This window comes from Astyanax mexicanus, chromosome 9, assembly GCF_023375975.1.
Source record: "Astyanax mexicanus isolate ESR-SI-001 chromosome 9, AstMex3_surface, whole genome shotgun sequence".
NCBI classification, from domain to species: Eukaryota; Metazoa; Chordata; class Actinopteri; order Characiformes; family Acestrorhamphidae; genus Astyanax; species Astyanax mexicanus.
In genome coordinates, this window is record NC_064416.1 from 37,479,505 (window position 1) to 37,496,514 (window position 17,010).

General features: G+C 39.5%; 1 protein-coding gene across 1 annotated transcript in view; it reads left to right on the top strand.

Annotated features, from left to right (window-relative positions):
• Positions 1–17,010, top strand: part of dhx36 (DEAH (Asp-Glu-Ala-His) box polypeptide 36) — an 83,681-nt gene that overhangs the window by 36,444 nt on the left and 30,227 nt on the right. Inside the window, exons 12-16 of the mRNA XM_022679985.2 lie at positions 1,644–1,731; positions 2,989–3,044; positions 5,222–5,286; positions 7,551–7,694; positions 16,295–16,412. Of these exons, the coding sequence (XP_022535706.2) occupies positions 1,644–1,731; positions 2,989–3,044; positions 5,222–5,286; positions 7,551–7,694; positions 16,295–16,412 (471 nt within the window). The remainder of the gene's footprint in view (positions 1–1,643; positions 1,732–2,988; positions 3,045–5,221; positions 5,287–7,550; positions 7,695–16,294; positions 16,413–17,010) is intronic.

Sequence of the window (17,010 nt, forward strand, 5' to 3'; positions counted from 1 at the left end):
ATGTACCCTTTACAATAATGCCATGAGTGTGTGCATGTGTGTGTTTGCAACAAAAAGAGAAAGAGTGCGTGAAAGCGTGAAGGACTCGTCAGATAAGGTAGCACTTGCGTCATCAGTGTCACGGTCATGGTCCCCGTAGCGGAAGGGTGGGATTAATTATCGTTAATTAAGCGTAACAGGGAAACTGGGGGGCTTTTTTAATGTCAGCATGGTTTCGCAAGCCGGACAAATCTGGGTCATACAGTTGCTTTCAGACTGCTTTCACTCTCTCTTTTTTTTTTTTTATTCTCTCACACACATACACACAGTCCAGCTTAAGCTCACACACACACATACACACCGCTAAGTAATGTCTCCATTTAAATGCTGCGTCTACCTTTGATGTAAAATCACTCGTCCGTTAAATTTAGGACCTAAGCCAAGTAGGAACCTTTCAGATGTTATGCACACACACACACACACACACACACGCATCCCACACAGGTGCACTTTGAGAGACGCTACATCTTTGAGGTTAAACACACATTTTCCGCTGTAGCTAACATAAGGGGCCGCCATCTTCAAGGCCAGTTTCTGTTTTATTCCCCACACACTGCCTTAAACTGCAGAGTTTAATGAGGCTCAGGCATGCTCCGGCTTCTCTCTGCTGGCTTCATGACTGTGGAGATATAAGCGGCCGCGGTATTTAATTACACAGGCTCTTAAATAAGAAAACCTCATTAGAGATGCACCAGTAACACAGCCCCCAAAGTTCATTACAGTGGTGGATGATATGGCAAAGGAAAGTGTTGTTGCGACATTTAAGGATGATTTATTAATCAGTTCTTTTTTTTTGTTCAGATTGGATTGATTTGGTTATTTTGAGATATCAGTGACCTATATCTTTCTTTAAAACAAACATATCTAGCTTTAAAATAGCATGCATGCACACATTGAGTCATTTGTTCAAGTTGCCTCTGTGATTATCAATAAAAACATAAGATAATGTAGGCAAAAACATGCATGAAATTAGGAATTTTCTGGTCTATTTTCATACATAAGGTGTAGTGAATTAAGTTTTTTAAGTTGCGGGAAGAAGGTGGTTACAGCAGTAAATAGAAAAAAAAAATAATACAGGGGAGTAGAAATAGTTAGTGCATTACATAAGATTCCTTATAAACTAATAACTGAAGACCAGTGTTTTTTATTGTTTTCCCTGATGCACCCAAAAATGTAATTTCTAAAATAAAAGAAACATTTTCTTTTGAAGTCAAACAAGCACTAGATGTTAATCTGCACAGATTTCTCTCCTCAAAACTGTTTATTTCCAGATTTCCACTAAGGCTGGGTGCAGCAGCATTAGCATCATCGTTAGCAGCTAACTGCTAGCCACAGTTAGCGCTTATAAATGCTGCCAGACAGCACTACACTGAGGAACCTTGAGTGTTCCAGTAAGCCAGGGCGATATTGGGTAACGGTTCGTCCCATGTAGCTTATTTTAGTTGTTTAACTATTTATAGTAGTTAATCCTTCAAATTCCTTCCATAATTGAATTTATTATTATTTCATTTTCATATGTAGTTATTTGCCTTGATCTAGACCTTTACTTACACTCATTCTACCAAACATGAACCTGTAAGCATCTGGTGTTCGTTGTGTTTCAGGATGGAGCAATCTTGGTGTTTTTGCCTGGCTGGGACAACATCAGCGGCCTGAATGACCTGCTCATGGCCGAGCAGATGTTTAAATCTGGTAAATCTCTACATCCATCTATTTCACCACTGCTCTGAGTCTAATACAGCTGTATTAATAGTACTGACTGAGGTAGCACACATACTCTATTGTGGCCTGAGTGATATAAATTATATTATTTCCCCTTTATTTTAAGAGTGTCATAGTTTTATATGTATATATATATATATATATATATATATATATATATATATATATATATATATATATATATATATATATATATTATATCAGATTAATCCGATCTTGGGCTGTGTGTCTTTTTACTATTCCTCCAGACTCTGGTCTCTTGATTTACAAATGAAATGTAAAATTTACTGATGATCAGTGATGGTTTGGAGAGACATGTGCTAGTTTGACATCTGCTGGTGTTGATCCACTGTGTTATTTCAAGTCCAAAATCATTGCAGTGTTTTTCCACAAAATCTAGAGATGCAGATTTCATTGTCCAGCAGGAATTGGCACACTGCCAAAAGTACCAATTGGTCTTATATATTGTTCTAATTATCTGATACACAGGTTTTTGGGTATTCATCAACAATAAAATAAATTAACCCCTTAAAATAGATCACTCTGTGAGTGTTAAATCTATATAACATGAGTTTCACATTTCGAACTGAATTACTGACATAAAGTAACTTTTCAATGATTTCATTTTTTTGAGACGCACCTGTCTCTCAGGGTAGATTTGATGCTTTTTAAACTAGAATATTGTAATGTGCTAGTGTTGAGTTAGTGAGTTTGTGAGTTTAACTGAGAGTTTTAATGGAGAACATGCTAGTGTAGCTCCATATTCCACCTTCAACAACTTGGAAAGCAGAAATGTGTCATCAGCTGTGTGGGCATGTGAGCATGTGTCTGTATTTATGTAACATTAATTTTTATAACAATATATAAAAATTTCTATTTAAAACGATAAAATGTCTGCTTACTCAGTCTTAATTACAGACATTATCATGGGCTCACCTCACTAAAGCAAACGACTGGTAATGTCTAGGTCCGCAAAAAGGATTAAGGTCATGCCTGTAGAGTGTATGATAACTTTATAACAGAATTGTCATGACAGGCCTTCTAATACTGCACTTTTCTAAAACACAAGGAAAGTTACATTCCAAGTCATCTGGCTTGAAACTGTGCTTTGACTGACTAGCAGAGCTAATTAAAATATAGTAGACCAAATTTTCCTTGGCACCAGTCCTCCAGGAATGGAGTATACATACTGGACCTTACTAATGCTGTGTTTTTATTTGCGTTTAGACAAGTTCATCATCATTCCACTGCACTCTCTGATGCCCACCGTCAGCCAGACACAGGTAAACACTTCTGCTTCCAACACATACACATACAGATAGACTCTCTTAGCACCCTTCCACACAAATCAGGGTATCATCACAACATCTTGCCTATGATAGTGATGATACTGTGATATTCTGTGATACTCTGTGTATTACAAGACACATCTCTAAGATACTTCACAGCATCTGTGTTACTAAAGAGAATAAAATACTCCTAAATAAGCAAAAAAAACAGATTTATTGGTGACCGTTTTACAGAATGTGAAGGGTTTACCAAAAGGGCTGGGTATCGTTACAAAAATTTCGATATTGAAAAAGATACAAGACTTTAAATTTGATTCCGATACGCAAACGCTATTTTTTTTTATTCCTTTTTTCTAAATTGTAACCAAAAATATATATTACACATATAAAGTCACATATTTATAAATAATGTATTTATTTAACAGCCGACATGATTAATCTCATTTTCATAATGTCACCATGAGAGGATACTAGCTTTTAGGAACTTCTTGAAACAAAAAAACAATGAGCATGTTTGTGGCACTTTATTAACCCTTGTGTGGTGTTCATATTTTTGTTACTCGTTTACTTTGTTACTTGTATTTAATTCATCAAAATTAAGCAATTCTACATTAAAATGCTTTACACATGCTTGCTTCACCTAAATTGCAAGCAATATAAACAGCTTACATGGTTATTATTTGCCCATTACCTTTCTTATGTTACATTTCTTTCAAAAAGTGCTACTCTTTTTTTATTAGTTTTTTAATAAAATGTAAAAGAAAATGAATTAAACTCAAGATATGAGAAGAAAATTTGTTTAGTTTCAAATTTACAAATGAAGCAATGTTTATTAGCCCTTGGCCAAATATACTAAATGTTTGGGGCGGGTGTACAGTGTGTGTTTATCGAAAATGTGTTTTGATATATGTTTTTCACAAAAAATGAGCCAATGCCAATGAGTTTGAGTTAGAAAAATATTTTTTTATTTATTTATTTTATTTTTTTATATAATTTGATGAAAAATGAAAACGGGTCCCACAGACCCGAACACCACACAAGGGTTAAGAATCACAGCATTACTTGTGCCTAAACTACAAATATATTCCCTATGCATACTGCTGGATGCATTTCGATGCGTGAGTGAGGAAAAGACAGTGTAAATGAACACGAGAGGATGCGAATGAGCGAGAGCCCAAAAGTTTTCAGCACAACTTCAGCCTGTTTGAATGATCCGCATTTCTTTGCGTCAGGGTGCCATTGCGCTTGTTTTTACCTCACTGTGCGTGTTCTCTGCATTTGACATATTCATGCAAAGTATTAAAAAAAGGGGTGTGGCGAGACACTAATATCACGAGACGAGACACGATATTGGGTTCACGAGAACGAGATGAAACGAGATTTAAAAATAAATTATTTTAAGGAAATAAAATGAAAAATGGCTTGAAAACTAGAGTTTTATTTGACAAAATCATATAATGCAAACTTAATAAGAATAAAAAAAAAAAAAAAACTTTTCTAGGTCTTATATAGTGCAAACAACAATTGCCAACCATAACCAGTCATATTAAGACTATGGTTTGTGTTTTTTTTCTCCTAAATCTCTTGTAATTTAACTATGCATAAACATAATCAGCATTTACTTACAGTATTTATATATGGTTTGAGTCTTGTTGGTCACTCTGTTACCGTTTATTGTTTCCACTGGAGCCAAAATGCAGCCAGACATACAACTTAAAAGTAGCAGAAGGATCTTCTATGCAAATGCCTGAATTTTCCTCTTCTGCTGTGAGCTGCTCTCACTGCTCAGCCATCACACTCTATCGCTATCGCTACTGGGTTGCCGGATCCATCTTTAAAAGTCCACACTAAACAGTTTTTTCCCCGCGAGACAGGTTTAAGCTTAACGAGAAATATCGTCACGTTTTAATCTCGCGAGATCTCATCAAAATATGCACCAATTTGTTTGTTGATCATTCTGTACTCACTAGTACTAAGACATTTCGGTTGGTGCCTGTTTGGATATTGAATTTTGATATCCAGCCTTAAGCGCCACCATGTGAAATAATAAAGCAGTAATTTCAGTAAATCATATTTGGGGAAAGTCTTAAGGAGTTTAGAGTGCCTATGTTTCATTTTATGTAAGTACTTAATGCTGTTCATTGCTAAATAGCAATATGCTCTTTGATCAGGTTTTTAAAAGACCCCCTCCTGGAGTCCGAAAGATTGTGATCGCCACAAACATCGCAGAAACAAGGTAAGTGTGTGTGTGTGTTCCCTCTTGCTGCAGCACTTTCCTGCAGTGTTTGGAGTTGAGCTGTTCTGTCAGCTTAATGTGAGTCTTGTGTGACTGGTCTTCCGCATTTTACCTAATTACCATACTGTCACTTTTACCTCTGCTGCTGTCAGTGTTCACCATTTTAATAAACTACGACACTCTCAAAACATGCTTATTAGCACTGTGCACACTCTCTCTCTCTCTCTCTCTCTCTCTCTCTCTCACACACACACACACACACATATAGAGATAGGTCCCAGAACCCCAGATGGTTCTCTGATTAATACCGTAAAAGAACCATATTTGATTCCATGAAGATACATGTGCGAGATATATGCATGTGTGAATAATCTTTGAAAGATCTAATGTAGTTTCTGTAATTTAACTCCTTATGCTTATCTGTTGTGTTAACACACCCAGTGTACCCCATTCATTTTCAAAAGGAAGCATTGGTTCCATCAGATGCAGCCGCATGGTGCATCATGAGACCGACACATTAATTCCGGGTGATGCAGTGTTACACAAAGTTGAGCTGAGGAGAACTTTATGCAAATTAAACATAGAATGCTATGTGTTTATTCAAACAAAGGAGAGCAAATGTTTGCGTGACAGTGTCTTCAATGCAACCCATGAAACATTTGTTCCATATTTAACTGTTCCAGTGAAGCTTGGAGGAAATATTACTGGAAAAATGACAAAGAATCCACAAGTATCAATTCAATAATGCATGCAGAAAGGTTGGAGAGATCCATATCGATTTTCTTAGTATCCGCTATAGACTATTCAGTTTTCACCATTTCACCATTAATCAGCAAATATTATCACTTATTTATACCATATTCTTCGCACTACAAGGCGCACTGTCAATGAACGTCTATTTTCTCGTCTAGTTTTATACATAAAGTGCACCGGATTATAAGGCGCATTTTAAGAGACACTATAAGGAACTTCTAATTCAGCAGGTCTCACCGCTGGGTGGTAGTGGAGGGGGGTAGCTAACTAAGTTGAGTAAAGTTAAGATAAGTCTAATGAGTGCTGGATGTTAAACTACGCAGATTTATCTCCTGAAATCTGATTATTTGGGTGAGTAAAGCACTTCCGCTTATTTACAGTAAGCTTAGATTCCCGAATTTCTCCAGCACACCAAGTCTGGAGCATTAGCATTAGCAGCTAAACACTAGCGCTACTGTTTCCCTAAGGAACCCTAAATGCCCTGGTAAGCCAGAGCAATTTTAGCTAGTGGTTCGTCCAATGTAGTATGTTTTAAAGCAGTAAACATGCAGACTACAGTCGAATATACTTAACTCTGAATGACGAAAGGGCTAGTGCTAGCAGGTAATGCTAATGCTGCTAGCCGGGGTTAGCAGCAGTCTTCACTCCAATATACTTAACTCTGACTTGGCGAAAGAGTTAGCGTGGTTAGCGGGCAATGCTAATGCTGCTCCAGCAGTGCTAGCCAGGGTTAGCAGCAGTCTACACTCCAATAAACTTAACTTTGAGCATCGAAAGAGTTAGCGTGGTTAGCGGGCAATGCTAATGCTACTCCAGCCCCAGTGATGGAGAACTAAACTGAAAGTCCTGTATTACGCTGTACTTCAGCGAAATGGCTATACTACTTGCTACAACCTGACTGGTTAAATTCATACATAATAAGGCACACCAATAATTTTTGCGGAAAAATAAAGGATTTTAAGTGTGCCAAAAAATACAGTACTTATACGTTAGTTACCATTAGTAATTATTCAGCAAGTAATATAAACATTATTCTGCTTCCATATGTAATAAATCATGGTCGTCTATGAATATTTGAAGGGTCAGAAATAGAAGTTTATATAAAGACCATTAAGATTTAAAGAGATGAAGGCTGAAGGTAATAAAATGCTTTAATATCAATTAAAACATATTTCTTAATAGATCAAAAGGTGGTTGATCTGTTGCTTCACTCAGAGAGTCATTTTAAAGCTCCATTATTTTTGTGTAGTGAAGCTCTACAGAGTGTGGATCTGGTCTCATGCTCCGGCCTGTAGTCTGAACAGACCCCTGCAGTTTCTCAGTAATGGAAAGTGTTCTGTATTGTAGTGTTAAATATTGCTGCTGATTGCAGTGTATTGTATCCTTTCTTCTTCTCACTCTCTCTCTCTCTCTCTTTCTTTCTCCATCTCTTTACCTTTCTTTTACTCCTTTTTAATCCGTCCCCACGTCTCTCTCTCCCCCTTGTCTTGCCCCCGTGTCTCTGCTGTCAGTATTACTATAGATGATGTGGTCTACGTGATTGATGGGGGGAAGATTAAAGAGACGCACTTTGACACCCAGAACAACATCAGCACGATGACTGCCGAGTGGGTGAGCTTAGCCAATGCCAAGCAGAGGAAGGGACGTGCTGGAAGGTATGGCTATCTATCTTTCTCTCTCTCTCTTTTTCTCTTTCTCTTTCTCTCTTGTGTGTGTGTATAATCTCTCGCTCAGTTTGAGGCGTGCTTGTGTTTTTTTTTTTTTTCTTCCAGAATAATTGTGCCCAATTGAAATGTACTGGGGTCAGACCTGAGAGTGGATTGCAGTGGAATGTAAACGTGTTTCATTTAATTTTCCGCCGTCCACGCTCGACTTCCGCGCCTCACTTTCTTATTTCCTATTATCAATTTCATGCTAGCGAATCCCACAGGGGTTTGATGAGTGACGCTACGGAGTAATGAAAACGTGGATTTGGCGATTGCTCTCCAGCTACTCTAATAACATCATGAATATTCGATTCTTTCCATTTCGTTTGACCTCTGTCCGCTCTTTACCGATTTGTTTTTTTAATATCGGATCCCGCTCTCATTTCAGGGCCGCAGTGATCCAGCCTGTGCTGCACCTCTCTATGAATCCCCTCTCCGAGGGAAAAGCGATTGGTCTCTAGGGCTCAATTCCAATTCAAAAAGATGAAGCCTCTTCTCAGGTCCGCTAGCCCCCTTCTCTCTCAGGTTCCTGATTGCAGTGCATGCCATTATATTCCTCTGTGAGTCAGAGTTTGACCGTGAATGGTGTTCTCTCTTTTTTTTTTTTTTTTTTTTTTTTTTTTTTTTTTTTTTTTTTTTTTTGAACAGTTGCATTATTTAGTTGGTCTTATTCACACACTAGCGCACACGACTCATAAAGCAGTCTGTCTAGGAATGTGCAGTGTAGCATTTTAATGAATTCTCCAGAATTTAAGCAGTCTGCACATCCAGAGGCACCCTGTTCTGTACTGAATGTACTGTGCTGCTAATGCCGACCGGGGCACTGTTTAACTCACTGTTTAGAGCAGTGGTGTGCGGTTTCAGACACAGCTGCAGGTCTCAGTCTCTCAGTACACTTTTAGCTTAAACTGCCCCGGCTGTCAGGACCTCTGTTCTGACAGATTCGTTCTGTCAGTCTGTCCATCTGCCTTCCAGTCATTCTGACATTGTCACTTGGCCAGTCAGTCATTCAATCGTTCAATCATGAGGACAGACAGTTCTTCAGCCAGTTAATCTTTAAGCCAGTCAAGCATTCTATCAGTCAGTTAATCTGCTGGTCTGGTATTTATTAATTCTGGTATTTACTCATTCTAGCATTCAGTCGTTCTTCCAGTCAGTCAGTTAATCAGTCAGTCTGCCATGCTGGTATTTATATGTTCTGCCATTCAGTCGCTCTCGCAGTCAGTCTTTCAGTCAGTCAGGTGTTCTCTCAGTCAGTCTATCTGCCATTCAGCCATCGTGCTATGTTGGCATTCTGCCATTTAGTCAATCTGTCCTTCTGGCGTTCAGTCGTTGTGGCGTTCAGTCATTGTGGTCTTCAGTCATTGAGGCATTTAGTCCTTGACGCGTTCAATTGTTGAGCCGTTCAGTCGATTAAGCATTTCAGCATAGTCAGTGTTGGCATTCTGACATTCAGTAATTGTGGCATTTAGTCATTGAGGCATTTAGTTATTGTGGCATTTTGGCATTCAGTCATTGAGGCATTCAGTCATTGTGTCATTGAGGCATTCAGTCATTGAGGCATTCAGTCATTGTGTCATTGAGGCATTCAGTCATTGAGGCATTCAGTCATTGAGGCATTCAGTCATTGAGGCATTCAGTCATTGAGGCATTCAGTCATTGAGGCATTCAGTCATTGAGGCATTCAGTCATTGAGGCATTCAGTCATTGAGGCATTCAGTCTTTGAGGCATATAGTCCTTGACGCGTTCAACTGTTGAGCCGTTCGGTCGATTAAGCATTTAGTCAATGTGGCATTCAGTCATTCTAACGTTCATTTATTTTGCAATTATAGTAACCTGCCACTCCGTTTTTCAGGATTCAGTCATTCATATAATTTGGTCATTCTGCTATTCAGTTACATATTGTCAGGCATTCTGTCTTTAAGCTGAAATTCTGGAATTCACTTCTTCTTTCATTTAGTTGTTCAGCCTGTCGGTCATTCTGCCAATCACTGTCAGTCATTCTGCCAGTCATTTGTTCAGCCATTCATTTTATGTCAGTCATTTAGTCTTTCAGTCGTTCAGTAAACCATTCAGTTGGTCATTGAATCGTTTAGACAGTCTGGCATTCTCATAATCTGTCATCTCTTAAGCCAGTTACTCGATCTGCCTAGTAGTCATTCAGAAAGTCAGTCTTTATCCATTCATTTAGTTACAGTCTCTGTCAGTCTTCAACTGAATCAGTCAGTCTGTCTGTCAAATGTTTAATTCTGTCTGGACGGTAAGACACAATGACTTTTGATATTATTATATATATTGCTGTCCTGATGGGGCGTCAAAATGAACAGATAACTGAAACCTGCTTTATAATGTATCCTTTTTATTGTGCTTTGCTGAGAAGAAAGGGAGGGGAAGTGAGAAAGAGGCTTATTTTTCTGTAGACTGGAGTGAAGTCTTGAGTTTTTCTCTGTCTGTTTTAAAACCCTTCTGGCGTCACAACCGTGTGACCTTGAATTGGATCTCTGCCTTTCTCTCTCGGAATGGAAAACATCTATTGTTTGATATCTTACGCTGAGGATGAAAAACCTATTGATTTTCTCAAGGCAATGTGAACTTGTGCGTTCATGTATTTGTGAATTGAATCAGGAGGAATGGCCCGTGTGTGTGTGTAAATTCCTTTGTCACTGACGTATTGAAAGTCGCAAGCAATTTTATTTTTAAGCATTTACGTCATGAATCAAAGCTTTTTCAGGAAGAAACTGAAGGGTTGTGCGTACACTTGTTCTGACGAGTAGAATTTAAAAGGATAAAAGGACTGACGACTGAGGAGAACTAAGTATATGTATAAACACATCAAAATATAGTTACACCCAGAAGGAAGTGTTGAATTGCAGTGCTATTAAAATTATGACCGATATAGACTGATAGAGGAGATGTTTATTGAGCTGCACACACACAAGGACGCAACATATCAAAAGTGCCAGCATTGAGTTAGAGAGGTTCCTAATGATGTCCTGTGATAATCCTTCCCATGCACCTTGAATATTCCTGTGATATTCCTGCAGTCCAATAGCAACCCTAGGGTTGGGCAGTGTGACGGTATTTCGGTGTACCACGGTATTTAAATATGGTGACGGTATTGTAAAATAGTGACGGTATATTAACCACGTGACGTGCCAAACCTGAACTTTGAAAAACGGACATTTAAGACATTCTGCGCATCCACAATGAAAGAGCAGTAGGAGGGGTAAGCATAAGCAGTTGGAGCTCACTGATTGGTTATGGGGTGGGGATTCTCACTGAGGAGATCATACAGCAAAAACTCAAAAAACTCTACAGGTTTCACTAATTTTCAACAAAATTATCGCCACAAATAGACAAAATTGTGCTGGAGTGGAAATAAAACCCCAACAAAAAAACAACCAACCACCGAAATGATCAGATTTATCAGTTTATCCTGCAGGGTGGGGTGTTCTGATGTATGAGTTCTTTTTTTTTATCCCCCTCACGCTCATATTCTAATCCCATACAGAATTCTGCAGATTCCCCAGGGTTTTCTGTCATTATTTCGCAGCTAGCTAGAGTTAGAGCATTGTATATCTTTTTAAAAAAGGGCAGATGGTGCATCAGTGAATTATTATTGTCCATTCCTTAATTCCTCTGGGATTTAGCTAGCTAGTTACTGAGACAAACTACTAGTAACTTTTTTAATACCTGTTATGAAGAAAATGGCCATAAAACATTGAAACTACACATGAAACCATGGTAATATATCAGTTTTCGTAATTTCTAACAAGGAAAATACTTAGACTTGTGGTTTCTTTGGTCTCTTGTGCCGCCATCTTGCGAGTGATTCTCACACTCAAAAATCACAGTTTCAATGGATTTATATATACCCCTAACACTTCACCTTCCCCCTCCTCCCTAACAAGAATCGGAACACCCTACCTTTAGACGTGCACTTGAAAAGTGTGCACTCGTAGGTAGTGCTAAGTGATAGGGACAAAGGATGAAATATGGCTTCACATCAATGTCAAAAGTAGGGGGCCCAAAAATACCAGGTGACAAAAATTAACCAGCGTGTTTTAACATTTTGCGTGTGCAAATTAACTTCTCGTGAGCTCAAATGTAAAACTAACGAGCAAAAAAAAGGGAATCGTGTGCGCGCTAAAGAAAATGTTGCTGTCAAGCTTCATTTTTCTCTTCTCTGGTGCTTTTTTTTTCCTCGCGCTCTGTGTGAATTACCTGCTGCAGCAGTTTGTGCTCAACTGAGTGTTCTGCACTTGAGTTTTGAAAGGGGTGGTTTTGACAGTTTGGGGGCGGAGTCAGGGTTGCCTTCCTCAGCAAACGGTATTGGCTGATATCTACAGGGTTCGTGACGGACCGTCTACCTCCACAAGCTGGAGGAGGGCGAGGAAAGAAGGATGGCAGGAGAGTTAGCTAGCTGGCTATGCTAACATCCAAACAGCCCAACTACCCACTCTGTCTGCCTGGGCTCTCATCTGTAGCGACCGTCTCTGCTGGGTTAGCGCCTAGAGCAACTGGCTCTCTGTGCGAACAGCAGCGGCCGCTCTAAGCACTGATGCCGGGCAAGACAGAGCGGGCGAGTCGGTCACTCCGGGCACTAAACCCGGGCGAACAGCTCCAGAGAGCAGGCAGTTTGGATGTTAGCATAGCCAGTTAGCTAACTCTCCTGCCGTCCTTCTGTCCACGCCCTCTTCCGGCTCGTGGGGGTAGGCGGTCCGTCACGAACCCTGGAGTTATCAGCCAATAGCATTCGCTGAGGGAAGTGACCCTGACTCCGCCCCCAAACTGTCAAAACCAACCCTTTCAAAACTCGAGCACAAAACACTCAGTCAAGCACAAACTGCTGCTGTAGGTAATTCACACAGCGCGCGAGGAAAAAAACACCCGTGAGGAGTGCACACGATTCCCTTTTTTCGCTCGCTAGTTTCACATTTGTGCTCACGAGAAGTTCATTCACACACGCAAAATGTTAAAGCACCCTGGTTAATTTTTTTTCGCTTGGTATTTTTGCACCCCCGACTTTTGACATTGATGTGACGTCATAGTGAAATGGGATTGGGACATGGAGTCCATGGTTTGATGGATCAGAGTTGTTTTGGTGGCACAAGGTGTGATCTACGCAGTATAAGGCTGGTGGTTTTAATCTTATGGCTGATGGGTGTACGCTATCAGTGGAAAAACCTAGGAGATTTCTGATTGTTATATAAGCTGCCCTATTATCTCACTTTCTGTGCATTAGTCTAATTTGTGCTGGCTGGAGAAAGTTGTATTCACATGACGCCCACGCTGTGTCTCATCTTTAGCGGCGGGGAGGCTAACCGGCTAACTGTGTATTCTTCACAAAACGGAGTTTGTTTTGGTAACGCAGCCTGAGGTCTCGCCCCAGCAAAGCGTTCCGCCAACCGATCTCGTGAATATTTCAAATCACGCCCACACTGCTGCTCACCAAATTAAAAACTAGCGCACTAAAAGCATAAAAACCAGGATGTGTGTGTGTGTGTGTGTGGTCTTTATAATGCCCATCTCTTCCTGGCATTTCTGCGTTTGGGGTTAGTTGGGCTGTGGTGACTCATGCTTCGTCAGACCGAGCAAGAGGGAGAATAGATAAGTGTGTGTGTGTGGTAGTGAACGGCTCTCCTGCATTTGAATTGAACTTTTCTGTCCTTCAGCTTTTAAGCAGCAGTGAAAAGCCCATCAGCATTTTCATACACACTCACAAACACACACACACACACACACACACACACACACACATACACACACATAACACGATTACTGCTTTCTGCTGTATAGAATGTAGAGTATCAGTCAAATTTGGACACAGCTTCTCCTTCAGTGTTTTATTTTTTTTCCTACATTCTAAATGAATACTGAGGTCATCCAGACTATGAAGGAACACATAAGTAATCATGTAGTAACTTAAAATATTAAACAAACCAAAATACTCTGTAAAGCATTTAGATAAGGATCTGCGGTGCTGTTAACTTGTGGTTTTTGAGGCTGGTAAATCTAATTAACTTTCCCTTTGCAACTGAGGAAACTCTTGGTCTTTTGTTTCCTGGAGCAGTCCTAATGAGTGCCAGTTTCATCATAACGTTTTTGATGATCTTTGACTGCATGTGAGGATTACTAAATTGAGTAATTCTTGTAATTGCCCTTTCTGCAAGAGGGAAAGAAAGTAATTAACTCTGAGTTCACTGCTGATTCAGTTTTATGTTGCACCTCCATCTAGACAAGTGACAGTATGCATAATAAATCACAATAATTACAGAAGTTAAAGCAGCATCATGTGAGAATTGGCATTTCTGGAAAAGTGTAATTCATGCTTTGAGCCACCCCGGGGGAACATTCTTTACACCTGCAATTCTGGACAAGGCGGGAAGTACAATATAGAAATATCTGGGTGGATGTGATGTCCAATAATTTTATGGGTCTTACAGTCTTATACTATGTTGGTGTGGTTGAATAATGAGAGTTTGGTATACACTGGAAATGTAAAAAAATCTGGTGAAATGGTGCAATGTGATGGTGACGTAGGGAGAACACTATGGTGTTGTTGATACTGGAGAGCAGCACATCACCTCCAGACTTGCATTATTGCAAAGCATTATCTGGATTTTCACACACAATCACCCAGAGATTCAGTTTTTAATTCCTTTTCTAAATTATTTGGGTGTTTAGAATTTGTCCTTGGAGATCTGTTTTGTCATTAGTAAATCCTGTGCTAAAACTTGCTTATCATCTCCTGATGAAAGGACCAATAGAATTGCTTTAAAATTAAGTAATATCTTTTTACTCTGACTTTACTGAAAATGAAGAAAAAAGGTTTCCTCCTGTAAAAGTAAGCGAGGTTTTTACGTGATGTTATGTGGTGTGGTTGCCATGGCAACCCTGTAGCTTTGCATTGGTCATTGAAAAATACAGAGCCGCTCAGACCTGAGGGTTTTATTAATTTATTTATTTTTTGGACTGTATCTTTTTCCCATTTGTGTTTTCTGAAATCAGTATTCACAGCTTATAGCTCTTCACCTCTCTCTCTCTCTCTCTCTCTCTCTCTCTCTCTCTCCTCCTCACACACCCTCTCACACACTCTCCTCTCTCCTTTATCTCTCTTTCTGTTTCTCTCTTTTTCTGTCTTACTTACTCTCTCTCACTCACTATATCTCTCTGTCTTTCTATATCTATCTTTCCCCTCTCCTATTTGTTCTATATATATATATATATCTTTTTTTTGTGATGTTTGTATGATTATAGCAGAGGGAGAGAAAATGGAAGGCTGCATTGCTGTAGCTGTTACTCTCTTTCTATCTCTGACTCTCTCTCTCTTTATTTTGTCTTCCTCCTCTCTCTTTCTATCTCTGTCTCTTGCCCTCTCTTATTCTCTGTGGTTGAGTTAATTGCTCGGAGCTATCAGAGTTCTCTGAAAGCCTGCTGGCTGATGCAGTATGCTGGATTACTGATCTGAACTACTGCATAATGTATGTCTTTATTCTGAAGGTCTGTGAGTTTCAGTAAATCCTGATTTGTGGAGATATCTGAAAAAAAACAGGACTGATCCCCTTCCCAGAATTAAGTCTGTTTTGATTAGCTCCATCCATCCTCCCATCAACTCTGACCCGCTTCTCTGTTCCTGCTTAAGAAAAGCATCCCCACAGCATGATGCTGCCACCACCATGTTTTACAGTGAGGATGGTGTGTTCAGGGTGATGAGCAGTGTTATTTTTCTGCCACAAAAAGCGCTTTGTATTTAGATCAAAAAAGTCATCTTTGGTCTCATCTGACCACAGCACCTCCTTCCACAAGTTTTCTGTGTCCCCTACAGGGGAGTGTCAAACTGCAAACAGCACTTCTTACATCTTTCTTTCAACAATGGTTTTCTTCTTGCCACTCTTCCATAAATGCCAGATTTATGGAGTGCACAACTTATATTTGTCTTGTGGACAGATTCTCCCACCTGAGCTGTGGATTTCTGCAGCTCCTCCAGAGTGACCATGGGTCTCTTGGCTGCTTTTCTGTCCAGTGCTCTACTTACTCATTTTGTCAGTTTGGGTGGATGGCCATGTCTTGGTAGGTTTGCAGTTGTAAAATACTTTTCCATTTTGGGATGATTGATAGAACACTTCTGTTTTTATAACCCAACCTTCTTTAAACTTCTCTTTCAACTTTATCTCTGACCTGTCTGGTGAGTTCCTTGGTCTTCATGTTGCTGTTCGTTCACTAGTGTAACTTTAACAAACCATTTCACCCTCCCCTATAGGGGACACGTTAACACATACAGATATGCATATGTAATGATTGGGTATCTACTTATAAGATGGGGCATGTATATGGCCACACCCTTTGTTTTTATGACCAGTAAATAAAAAACCTACTTTAGTAAAGTCCTATAAAAAAAGTCCTGAACAGCTGCTGAACCGTCTCTACATTGAGATTAGTGCACTGCTATGCGTGAAATAACTGTTGTTTCATCTCTTTCTTTCTTCTCTCTCTCTCTCTTTCTCTCTCTCTCTCTCTCTCTTTCTCTCTCTCTGTTTGTATTCAGAGTGTCTCCAGGTAAGTGCTATCACCTGTATAATGGTCTGAGGGTGAGTCTGCTGGACAGCTATCAGCTCCCTGAGATCCAGCGCACTCCATTGGAGGAGCTCTGCCTGCAGATAAAGGTACCACAGTGCTCTCTCTCTCTCTCTCTCTTTCTCTCTCTCTCTCTGTGTGTGTGTGTGGAATGATTGATGTTGGTTTGCGCTTTTCTTTGTGGCCATGATACGAGTTAATTTTTCTATTTTTTTTTTATTTATTCCTCCTTTTGTCTTTCCCTGTTGTTGCTGTTTCGTGTTTCCTTCATTTTTCTTTCCTTTTCCCCATTTCCTTCCTTCCCATTCAATTACTTTAATTACATTCTTTCCTGTCTCTGTCTATCCGTCCATTGACATCATTCCTTTCTTCTGTCCAACCTTTCCATTCTATTATGACATCATTCCTTTCATCCTTTCCATTCTAATATGACATCGTTCCTTTCTTCTGTTCAACCTTTCCATTCTATTATGACGTCATTCCTTTTTTCCTTTCCATTCTAATGACATCATTCCTTTCTTTCAACCTTTCCATTCTATTATGACTTCATTCCTTTCTTCCTTCAACCTATCCATTCTTTTATGACATCATTGCTTCCTTCCTTCCTTCATTCCTTCCTTCCTTCCATTGTATTTCATTCTGTTCCATTCCATCCTTTATTTCATTTAATCTTTTCTCATTTTTCCT